This window comes from Physeter macrocephalus, unplaced genomic scaffold (genome assembly GCF_002837175.3).
Source record: "Physeter macrocephalus isolate SW-GA unplaced genomic scaffold, ASM283717v5 random_791, whole genome shotgun sequence".
In the NCBI taxonomy this organism is placed as follows: domain Eukaryota; kingdom Metazoa; phylum Chordata; class Mammalia; order Artiodactyla; family Physeteridae; genus Physeter; species Physeter macrocephalus.
Window position 1 is genome coordinate 26,938 of NW_021146077.1, and position 11,387 is coordinate 38,324.

General features: G+C 49.9%; 1 protein-coding gene across 3 annotated transcripts; it reads left to right on the plus strand.

The window, feature by feature from the left end:
- Positions 1 to 261: 261 nt before the first annotated feature.
- On the plus strand, positions 262 to 11,381 carry LOC102990165 (calcium-binding and coiled-coil domain-containing protein 1). 3 transcript variants are annotated; one of them, XM_028486305.2, is made up of 10 exons: positions 262 to 344; positions 2,564 to 2,743; positions 3,081 to 3,183; positions 3,906 to 4,096; positions 5,705 to 5,863; positions 6,270 to 6,418; positions 8,094 to 8,184; positions 10,096 to 10,251; positions 10,454 to 10,708; positions 11,169 to 11,380. In XM_028486305.2, the coding sequence occupies exons 2-10, from the start codon at positions 2,588 to 2,590 to the stop codon at positions 11,337 to 11,339; spliced, it is 1,431 nt and encodes a 476-aa protein (XP_028342106.1). In that variant the 5' UTR covers positions 262 to 344; positions 2,564 to 2,587; the 3' UTR covers positions 11,340 to 11,380. The 3 variants fall into 3 exon arrangements, with proteins under 3 accessions (XP_028342106.1, XP_028342107.1, XP_054939289.1); XM_028486306.2 differs by lacking the exon at positions 262 to 344 and adding an exon at positions 1,946 to 1,962; XM_055083314.1 differs by lacking the exons at positions 262 to 344; positions 10,454 to 10,708 and adding an exon at positions 1,946 to 1,962 and having other exon boundaries at positions 11,169 to 11,381.
- Positions 11,382 to 11,387: the final 6 nt, after the last annotated feature.

Consider the following 11,387-nt stretch of genomic DNA (forward strand, 5'->3'; position numbering starts at 1 on the left):
CAACCAGCAGTCGCCACTCATATAGCCTGCCCCCTCGCAAGGAATCTTGGGCCGTGAAGTCCTTTGCTCGCCACACCCTCACTTGCTGCCGCGGAAGTGAGAACTACGTCTCCCAGGATGCGGCGGTGACGCCGCTACCACGGCCGCCCTGTACTCCGCCCTCCTTGCGCACAGCCTCCTGGCACATGTAGTCCCAGATCCGCTTAAGCTCACTGGCAAAAAAGGTGCGGAGGAACCACAAACCCCAGAAGCCCTCGCGCCCACCCTTCTCCCTCCCCTTCTCGGAGCCGAGTGCTGTTTTTGTTGTTGGTGAAAGGTGAGGGGACAGCTGATCCGTCTGTGGGGTAAGAAACTTGGCCTAATTTGGGGGCGATCTTATGGGGGATCCCCCCACTTTCCAGTCTGTGAAAGGATAATCTAAGGGAACCGTAGAAGGGGGAAGCAGGAGCGTTTGGGTGTTAACACTTTCCGTGCTGGAGAAGCCACCCCACTGTTTCGGGAGTTCTTGGTCTCAAGGGGGCCCTGATCGGGGCTGCCCCCTGACTGTTCTCGCCTCCCTCTCAGTCCTTCTCTATAAAGCTTGATAGGCCTAAGGGAGTTGTGAGGGAGGCTTAAGTCTGCTTGTTCTCGGCCCGGCAAGACTTGACCCCACAAACCTTCCCTTACCCCTAATCCCCCAAACCGCCAAACATCCGCGCCCCGCCACCAATCCAGAGGCCTTTACCACGCTGAATCCCTTGGCGGAGGGGGACCTTCCAAGGTGTAAAGTGTCAAAGAACTCTAGAGCCCTACAGCGTGGGGGGAATGGGGACACCCCCCTCCCCACCCCATGCAAACACCTGAATCTGGCTACACATATACACCTTAGTTGCCCAGAGCTCTCATTCAGGCCTGGGGGATATTTCCAGCTTTTTTGAATTTTGTTTGTGGGGAATAGTTGGGGTCCCCAGGACAATGTCTTTGAGGACAGTTCACCCCCTCTTAGAAAGTCAGAAGAATTGTATTTGGAAAGAAACATGGACTAGTTTTAACCAGGGATTTTTCAGAGAGATGAAAATTCAGAGAAACTTCTTGTCGTCAATTCAGTCTCCATTTTGGAGGGAGAAGTAGCTCCTTTTTGTGGAGCTGGCCCACCTTCCCTTCTTTACTGATTTTCTGTCCTCTTTTAAAGTCCCTACCCACCTGGCTTCAGCCTGGTGTGGGTTTGTGATGTTTGGGGGCGTGCACATGACTAGTGGCCATGGTTGATTGGACGTGCATTACTGTGACTGACACAGGACAAAGCTCAGTGGGCTGGAGATGAGAGATGACAAGGACCATCTCACAGCCCTGGGCTTAAGAGTTCTCTTGACTGTTGTTATCTTTCCTCACCCTAGCCTCATATTTTCCATTGAACTCTCCCCACCTAACTTGGAACACTTCGTCTTAATCCCATCCTATAGCATGCCTCCAACTACCAATCCAAGCAGATGGAAGGGTTCAGGCACTTAGAATTGAGGCTAAGGGGAGCAGAGAAAGTGGGGGGGGGAGGGGAATACTAGCGATGGGTTAACGAACCGTCAAACCAGTAGGTCTCTAGCCCTGCTCTTGGCAAGACCTGAAGAGAAGAATATGAGGTTCTTTTTGAACCATTTCTCCTTCTCTCAACATTATGTGTACATTTCCCTTCCCAGGGCCCCTTACTTCCAGGCTGTCCCTATCCGGGGGTGGGGCTTTCCTGGCTCCAGGCCCCCACATTCCATCTCCCCGCAGCACCACGTTCCTGCTGAGTGTTTCACTCCACCCTTGAAGCAGCCGCCTCCAGAATTCTTGATTTCCTGGAGGAATGAGTGAGGGACAGAACCTATCTTTCCTTTTATCCTCCCTTTCCCTTTGTCTCTTGTCTCTGCAGGCTTTTTTTTTTTTTTTTTTTTTTTTTTTTTTTGCTCATGGTGGAAGACAGCTGAGAGACGGGGAGAGAGGGTGAGAGTTCAGGGGCTTGAAGATTGGTCTCTTCCTACCCCCAGCCATATTCCAGCTCCAAAGACTCACTCATTACTTTCAGAGAGAGTTGCTGTTTTCAGGTGTCCTAAGTCATTCCTGGGTATAGCTGGAGTGGGCAAGAAGGCCTGCTCAGAATGAGGGGGCCCCCCACCTCAGTTGGATGTTGAATTCAAGAGCCAGAAGATGTAGGGGATGGGGTGGGGAGATGAAGGCTGAAGAATTTGGAATGGTCAAGGCTACTAAGAGATGGAAAAGGAGGGACTGCAGGAGGCCGAGCCTGGGAGACTGAGGCTTGGTCAATGGGGCTGTGAAAAGGGAGCAGAAATTAGAGAGCTCTTACCTCTAGGGAGAGTCTGTGACTCAGAGGGTACAGTGTGAGCCAGGATGGGTACTGACCCAGAAGGCCAGACCTATGCCCTAGAGACTAAGATTGATACCTTTAAAGGGTCCCATAACCCTCAGGGGCTGGAAACCAGATACACCTTCATCTCCAGGAGCAGGGGCTGTGGGTGGGGACAGAGTTGGGGGGCAGAGAGGCGGAGGGGGAGAGACTTCAGGATATTCAATCTTCGTTTCATAGGAGGGCAGCCATCTCAGGGCCAGAATGGAAGAATCATCGCTAAGCCGGGCACCATCCCGGGGTGGAGTCAACTTTCTGAATGTAGCCCGGACCTACATCCCCAACACCAAGGTGGAGTGTCACTACACGCTCCCCCCAGGCACTGTGCCCAGTGCCAGCGACTGGATTGGCATCTTCAAGGTATCCCAGGACCCCCTTTTGGCTCAGGCTTACGGGCCATGGGTTGTCTGGAATAAGGGGAATGATTTGGTTTCTGAATTCTCAACCTCATGATGATAGAGAGGAAGGGAGAAAGATGTCACAGGTGACAAGGCCATGTGTGTAAGCAAAGCTCATCTCCCCATCTTAGCCTTGCTCTCTCCTGACACACTAGCATCCCTCCACTTTCCCTGTCTCTCAGCATCCTTGCCACTGCAACACCATCCTACCCACCCCTGGTTCAATCCCTCAGCCTTTTCCACCTTCCGGAGCTGGTAGTTGCATCACTATACCCCTCTCCCACCGTGGGCTTTGACAGGTGGAGGCTGCCTGTGTCCGGGATTACCACACGTTTGTGTGGTCTTCGGTGCCTGAAAGTGCAACTGATGGTTCCCCCATCCATGCCAGTGTCCAGTTCCAAGGTACAAGGGAAGAGGGAAAACCGGGAGGTAGGAGTCAAGGGGATGGAGGTTTGGAAGAGGGTAGTGGTCTCAGCAGATACAGAATCATGGGATTTTCAAAGAATCAGGGATTCAGACAAGAAAGGAACTGTAAAAGGGCCGCTAGTCCTGCCTCTTACCAAAAAAGGAGGAACTCTTCTTGTGGGACTAGGGGGTAGGGAAGAGGGAAAAGTGGCTTCATATATTAACAAGAAGATGGTCATTAGATTTTGAAAGACCCGGGTTCAAATCTCAGCTCTAATTACTTACAAGCTGTTTGACCTTGAGCAAATTATTTACCCTCTCTGTGTCTGTTATCTTAACAGTAAAAGGGGATGCCTGGCTTACAGGGACAATCTGAAAATTTTAAATGATACAGATAAAGCTGTTAGCAAAGTGCCTGGTACATAATGGGTACTCAGAAAATGGTAACTAGCATTGTTGTTGTTGTTGTTATTAAGGAGGGTAGGTTTGGGAAAGAGAGGAAAGAGAAGGCTAGGCAGAAAGGAGGGAGAAGAGTATCCCAGGGATCAGAAATAGCCTGTGGGAGGTGGAGAGGAGAGAAAACAGTCTATAGAACAGGTAACAAGGGGCTGAGGCCAAAGACAATGGATAATAAGAGATATCAAGGGGAAGGGGAACCTGCTGAGCACTTGAGGGCCTGGGATCATATTGGGGTCCTGGGTCTGTACTTCTTCCCACAGCCAGCTACCTGCCCAAACCCGGAGCCCAGCTCTACCAGTTCCGGTACGTGAACCGCCAGGGCCGGGTGTGTGGGCAGAGCCCCCCTTTCCAGTTCCGAGAGCCACGGCCCATGGATGAACTGGTGACCCTGGAGGAGACTGACGGCGGCTCTGACATCCTGCTGGTTGTTCCCAAGGCAACTGTGCTGCAGGTAAGAGCAGAGCAACAGAGCTCCTCCTGAGCGAGGGCGCAGGAGGATAGCCTTGCAAGGGGCGCCTTCCTGCTTCACTCTCCCCTCGCTGTAGCCTCAACTGCAGACCTCACTGGGAGTTATACAAAGCCTTGCCTACAGGAAAGTCTCAGTCTGACACAGACAGACACGAACACATAGGGTAGGAAAGCAAGCCACCCACAGGCCAACGTCACTCAAGATTTCCTAAGAATTTTTTGAGCCTTCCTTCTCCAGGAGCCTTCCCTAGGCACTAGAGGAAGATGCAAAGGGTAGAGAGAGGCCACGCGGGGAAGGAACATTGCAAGGAAGGGGAGGATGAGGCCCACTTCCAGGGAAAGTGAGGAGTGAGAGCAGATCAGTAGGGCCCCAGACCTGTGCAGCCACTACCCTCATGTGGCTCTTAAGCACTTGAAATGTGAGTGGTCTAAATTGAGGTGTTCTGTATGGATAAAATACACACCGGATTTGAAGACTTAGTATTTAAAAAAAGAATGTAGGGAATTCCCTGGCGGTGTACTGGTTAGGACTCCACACTCTCACTGCCAAGGACCTGAGTTTACACAAGCTGCGTGGCGCAGCCAAAACACACACACACACACACACACACACACACACACACACACAAAGAATGTAAAAGATCTCAATAATTGTTTCTATTGATTACATGTTGAAATGATAACATTTTGGATTGACTGGGTTAGATAAATGAATTCCATCTGCTTCTTACTGCTTTTCTTAAGTGTCTACTAGAAAATTTTAAATTATTTATGTAGCTTGTATTATTTTTCTGTTGGGCCAAATAGAGAAGAATTAGGGAGTGGAGGCAGATGTTAGCAAAGAAGACTTCCTGAAGGAAGGTGAAGGACAGGACTAGGTGGGAAGGAAGTACATTCCCCAGACAAGAGGACAGGCCTGAGGAAAGCTCAGCAGGTGGGAATGAGTAGTTTGTGATTTACACAAACTCCTGCCCTGTGGAACCCTCTAAGCATATGGAATCAATAGAAGAATAGGAAGATGTTTATATCTTACATAAGCCAGAGGTGGGTGATCTCGTACCCGTGTTCTGTTTTTACATTCATTGTTCTCATTTAAACCTTAAAACAACCCAGGCTAAGGGATCACATTACAGATGAGGAGAGAGATTCAGAGAAGTTAAGTAACTTGTTCAGTTAAGTAACTTGTTCAGCTAGGTGACTAGCTAGTAAAAATTGTATTGGAGATTTAAACCCACATCTGTCTGACTCCAGAACAGATAGGGTAAAATTAGAGGAACCATCCCCTTTGTCTGTGTGGATTGAGAAAGACTTCTGCCAGACAAGGGGTTCCTGCAATTGCTGGGCAAAGGAGGGATCTGGCCTCAGCGGGGAAAACATAAGAGGGGTGGGCAGTTCCGAGTGCCGGGAGCTGGTGTGTCTGATGGGTGGTGGGCAGGATTCAGTAGCACACCAAGCCTCCCCTGATTCGCCTCTTTATAGCCTGTACTGATGTAACTTCCCAGCCCTGACATGCATCTGCAGAGCGGTGGGGATGGGACCTGGGAATGGGCACTTCACAGGCAGACTCCCCTTCTCACCCCGTCCCCTGTAGAACCAGCTGGATGAGAGCCAGCAAGAGAGGAATGACCTGATGCAGCTGAAGCTGCAGCTGGAGGGGCAGGTGACAGAGCTGAGGAGCCGAGTACAGGAGCTCGAGACGGCTCTGGCATCCTCCAGGCAGGAGCACGTGGCACTGAAGGAGCAGTACAAGGTGGGAGCAGGGCTGCTGGGGGGAGGGGCCTGCCTGCTCACCTGGGGTCCAAAATCTGAACCCAGTGAAGACAGTAAAGGGGAGACATTAGTGGGCTGTTAAGATGGTTCTGGCATCTAAGATAGAGGTTTAGGGGGTCACAAGTAGTGTTAAACTGGATATGATGGGAGACACGTCCCAAATTTGTAGTGGGGCTCAGTTCTCTGAACACAGGAGTGCTGAGTTAGGGTGGACGTGGCCATCTTCACCGGGAAGGGGATGTTCCCTTACAGTTTCTTCTTCAAGGAAGGTGACCGGGTAGAAGGGTGGATAGTCAAACTTAGGAATTCTCCTCCTAAGCCTTTACTGCACTCTTTGAGAGATGAATCTCAGCTTCCCTCTTCTTCTTGGGGAACCTTAATTCCAGGGGCTTTCCCGGTCCCACGGGGAGCTCACAGAAGAGAGGGACGTCCTGAGCCGGCAACAGGGAGACCACGTGGCCCGCATCCTGGAGCTGGAGGATGACATCCAGACTATCAGTGAGAAGGTGCTGACGAAAGAGGTGGAGCTGGACAGGTGAGGGGACCCCTCTACCCCCATTACTTCCCTTTGCTTCCTGTGACCCTCGAACACCAGCCTGCCGTGTCAGGTAGGCAAGACCTGCTCTCCATCTCACATGGTTTCTCTTTCCCTTCTCAACCTCACTCAGGGTATTCCAATTACCAGGGGTAATTTTTCTGCCAAGCTCGCTTCCATCTTCCCTAACCTATTCTGTATTCCTCACCTTCGGAAATAATCATCATTACCGTTTATTGTGCGGCAAAGGCAAAGCAGGAGCTAGGAGTGGAGGATTTGGAAGAAGAAAATGGATAGGATGGTCCAGGCAAGACAAGAGAGGATGGATTTCAGATTTTACCTCAGCAAAGCATAAGATTAGACTCTGTTCTATTAGGAAATGTTAGAACTGGTGATCCAGAAATGTTATGGGATCTCTGCCCTGAAAAAAAGGTACAAATCATAGAATCTTAGCATTGGGAGGAATGTAAAGTATTTAAGAGGGTATGTGAGGGAAGATCACTACCTCAGAAGGCAGCCTCTTTCAATATCAGACAGCTGTCATTTTTGTATCTCTTGTGTTGTATTTACCCTCCTATAACTTTCATTCCTTGGTCCTGGTTTAGACCTCTGGAGCCACATAGAATAAATTTCTTTCGTCTGCCAGACAACTATTCTTTCTACCAAATAGCACGAATATTGACCACCTCCCATGCCTGTCCTTCAGATTTTCACCAGGAGAAACACTTCTTTCATCAAATGACATAATTAAGTTTCTTTCATTCAGTACTGGTAGATTTGATATTTTTAGAAAAACTCTTTAAAGGAAAGAGGCATGCTATCCAAGACCCAGAGTAAAAAGTGAGTTGATCACTAAGGCTTCTTCAGTCCAGGATATGTTAGTCTTGCCCTAGGGAGATACTAAATGTCTAGGTTCTAAATCATGGAATAGAAAAATTGGGATCAAACCGAGCATCTGGAAAAGATCAGGGACTGTGTAGACCAGGGGTCAGCAAACTGTGGCCCACATGCCAATTCCAGCCTGCCACGCACGTGGTTTTGTACAGCCCACAAGGTAAGAATGGTTTCGACAATTTTTAATGGTTGAAAAACAAAAGAAGAGTAATATTTTGTGACATGTGAAAATCATATGAAATTCAAATTCCAGTGTTCATAAATAGAGTTTTATTGGAACAGCCATACTCATTCATTTACATATTGTCCATGGCTGCTTCCACACTCCAGTGGCAGTGTTGAGAGGTTGCCACAGAAGTCCACATGGCCTGCAGAGCCTAAAATATTTACTGTCAGGCCCTTTACAGATAACATCTGCCGACTTCTGACCTAGATCAAAAGTTTATCATCAATAATGACTGCCCCTTGTCTAGAAAAGACTAAATTCCGGTCTCTTGATTCAGTGCAAACAACTGGGAAGCCATCAGCAGAACATCCCTTAAAGTGATACATAAAGAGAAAAGAACAACTGTTTATTTCTATATTGTGCTCTAAAACTAGGAATCTTGGGTACTTGGGGCTTAGAACTGGATCGTCTTGGTTTGGGGATTAGGGCATCCCAGAGAGAAGTGGAGGTCTGGGCTAGAGGAGCCCCAGCAGAAGGGCTCAAGACAGAAGTCTGAGTCTTTGTTCCTTCTCTGGTGACCAGTCGGTCTTCTGACATTGCATCCACCACTCACAGGGTTAGAGACACAGTGAAGGCCCTGACTCGGGAACAAGAGAAGCTCCTTGGGCAGCTGAAGGAAGTGCAGGCAGACAAGGAGCAAAGCGAGGTAAGGGCTCAGAGTTGGTTTGCTTTCTCAATTATCCATCCAGTGCTTTACTATAAATTTACTTTTATAAATTCAAATGTATAACATTTACTTATAAAGCAATGAAAGCAATTAGATAATTCTGATGGATACCAAACTTGGAAATTGGAGGTTATGGACGACTGTTTTGTCAGCCTCAGCAGCTAATATGGTTCTGTATTGTGTCATGGTTGTACAGTATTGAGACCTTGAGTCTCACGCACAAGCAGGTGCAAATGATAATTTTTAAGCTTCTACCTTGCGATCTCAGTTTGCCCTCCACGTCAATAGAAAATACAATTGAAACTTTATTCTGAGCTTTGCACAAAAATGAATTAACCTGGAAGCACATATCGTGCTTGATGATCTCCAGTGTGCTAACTTGTGAGTTTGTGCATTGTTTTTCAACATAATTTTTCATAATTTGGAAGAAGTTGAAATCAAATATTTCAGCCTTTAAATGGCTTCATCAGAACCCTAGGCTTCTATGGGAGATGGTCTGAAAACCATTTGCTCAGCAGTGAAGAGTAGGTAGAATTTGAGTGGACAGAGATGAGAGGGAGGCCATTCTAGGAACAGAGGAACACATGAGGGGCTTCCCTGGTGGCGCAGTGGTTAAGAATCCGCCCGCCAATGCAGGGGACACAGGTTCGAGACCTGGTCCGGGAGGATCACACATGCCACGGAGCACCTCAGCCCGTGTGCCACAACTACTGAGCCTGCGCTCTAGAGCCTGCAAGCCACGACTACTTAGCCCGAGCTCCACAGCTACTGAAGCCCGAGCGCCTAGATCCCGTGCTCTGCAACGAGAGAAGCCACTGCAATGAGAAGCCCGTGCACGACAACGAAGAGTAGCCCCCGCTCGCCGCAACTAGAGAAAGCCCGCGCGCAGCAACAGAGACCCAATGCAGCCATAAATAAATAAATAAATACAAAAGTAAATACATAAATAAAAAATAAATAAATTCTAAAAAAAAAAAACCCCAAAAAACATGAGCAAAGGCTTAGAGTCCAGGACACTCAGAGCAGTTGAATGTGTGGGTAAAGAGTTTGAGGTAAGGCCTAGGTCAGATTGTAGAGGTTCTTGAGTTTAGTCTTTATTCTGTAAGCAGTGAGCGGCATTGATGATTTTCAAGTGGGGGACACGTACTTAAAGAACGTTCTTAAAGAAGATTAATCTGGGAATTCCGGTCCAGTGCAGTCCAGTGGTTAGGACTCTGCGCTTTCACTGCTGAGGGCCTGGGTTCAATCCCTGGTCGGGGAACTAAGATCCCACAAGCCACGTAGCGCGGCCAGGGGAGAAAAGGAAAAAAGATTATTAATCTGATTGCCTTGTGGAAAATGAGCTAGTTGTGAGATTATTCAGTAGTCCAAGCAAGAAATGACCAGAGCCTGAGCTAATGTGGTCGTGGTAACAGTAGAAAAGAGAAAATGGCTGTGAACAAGATGGAGGATGGAGAAGCATCCATCCTATGGGCCACTAGGGAGAGAACAGAACCACGCGTGGCCCTGAGGTATCCAGCCCAAGTGACTTGAGAAGTAGTTAGTGCCATGGACAGAAACAAGAGTGGCAAGTACGGGGGTGGAGTGGGAGGTAGAATATGCCTAGTGTGAGAGGCCTGCAGGACATCCAGATTGAGTTTTGATCGAAAAGGAAGAGCGGGGAAGCAGACATGGGGCAGGGGAAGACCCCAGGCCGTGCCACTGGAGATGGGTTGCTCAGGATTGAGACGCTTTGCACTGAGAACCCAGGAAGGGCTGGCCAGGGTTGAATGCTTGAGTTTGTGTTAAATCTGAGGAGTGGAACCTTGGCTTCTCTCATCACAGAGGCCCACCTCCATGGCCACCCCAAATATGTATCCCCTTTCCTTACCTGCTCTCTCCTGCCATCAGGCTGAGCTCCAGGTGGCACAGCAGGAGAACTGTCGCTTGAATTTGGAGCTACAGGAGGCCAGGGGCCGGCAGGAGGAGCAGAGTGCTCAGGCCCAGCGACTGAAGGACAAGATGGCCCAGATGAAGGACACCCTCGGCCAGGCCCAGCAGCGGGTGGTGAGTGAAGCCCCTAGGCAACAGGGAGTGGAAAATGTCCCAGGGCTGGTTGTAGACAAGTAGGGGAGAAAGACATGGCTCAAGACTAAACAACCCAATCCTGAGTCCTGATGCGGTGGGGGAGTGGAGGGAGCCTAGTTACCATCCGGGCTCACAAATGACTCACTGGGAGCCCTGATACCATCTCCTCCTTTCTCCTGAGGCTGAGCTGGAGCCCCTGAAGGAGCAGCTTCGAGGGGCCCAGGAGCTTGCAGCCTCGAGCCAGCAGAAAGCCGCCCTTCTTGGGGAGGAGCTGGCCAGCGCAGCAGGAGCCAGGGACCGCACCATAGCCGAGCTGCACCGCAGCCGCCTGGAAGTGGCTGGAGTCAACGGCAGGCTGGCTGAGCTCAGTCTGCACTTGAAGGAGGAAAAAAGCCAGTGGAGCAAGGAGCGGGCGGGGCTGCTGCAGAGTATGGAGGTAGAGGGATGGGGGGGCCTGCAGGCTCCTGGCTGCTACTGCCTGCACCTCTGTGTGGTCAGATCCCCTGGGAGGAGAGAGACGGGGGTGAGAACCTTAGAGGACTTATGGGTGGGGAGGGGCTGTGAGGGAGGTACAGTCGCTGTCCAGGTGTGGCCCCTCCCTGAGCAGTGTGTCTAGATCCTGATCTCTGTAGCACCTGTCTTGGTTACCATCTTGATTCAGAAACATTTACCGTCCTAGGCGCCAGCCCTGCCGTGATACCCATCCCTGATCAGCAAGGCGCTGTGCTGTCAGGGACCTTCCTCCATTCGGGGGTACAGGGGATGAGGAAGGCAAGAAGGGGAAATCACTCCAAAATATTCAGTTAAATAAAGAAGAGACACAGTGAGGAATGGTGCTGTTGCCAGTGGCATCCCATTTCCTTTACCCTCCCGTTTTCCTTTTCGGCGTCTCCCAGGCCGAGAAGGACAAGATCCTAAAGCTGAGTGCAGAGATACTTCGACTGGAAAAGGCAGTACAGGAGGAGAAGACCCAGAACCAAGTGTTCAAGACTGAACTGGCCCAGGAAAAGGACTCTAGCCTGGTGAGGCGCCCGGCCACCCGAGAGTCCCGGGCCCAGGCCTCCTGAGGCATCAGTGCCCCTTCCCTCTGTCTTGGCTGTGGGCTCAGAAGTTCT

Bases quoted from the DNA above. Each gene is read 5' to 3' on its own strand.
- LOC102990165 (XM_028486305.2), top strand. From the start codon at position 2,588: ATGGAAGAATCATCGCTAAGCCGGGCACCATCCCGGGGTGGAGTCAAC. The intron at 6,419-8,093 runs GTGAGGGGACCC...CACCACTCACAG, and splicing joins AAAGAGGTGGAGCTGGACAG to GGTTAGAGACACAGTGAAGG. The intron at 10,709-11,168 runs GTAGAGGGATGG...GGCGTCTCCCAG, and splicing joins GGCTGCTGCAGAGTATGGAG to GCCGAGAAGGACAAGATCCT.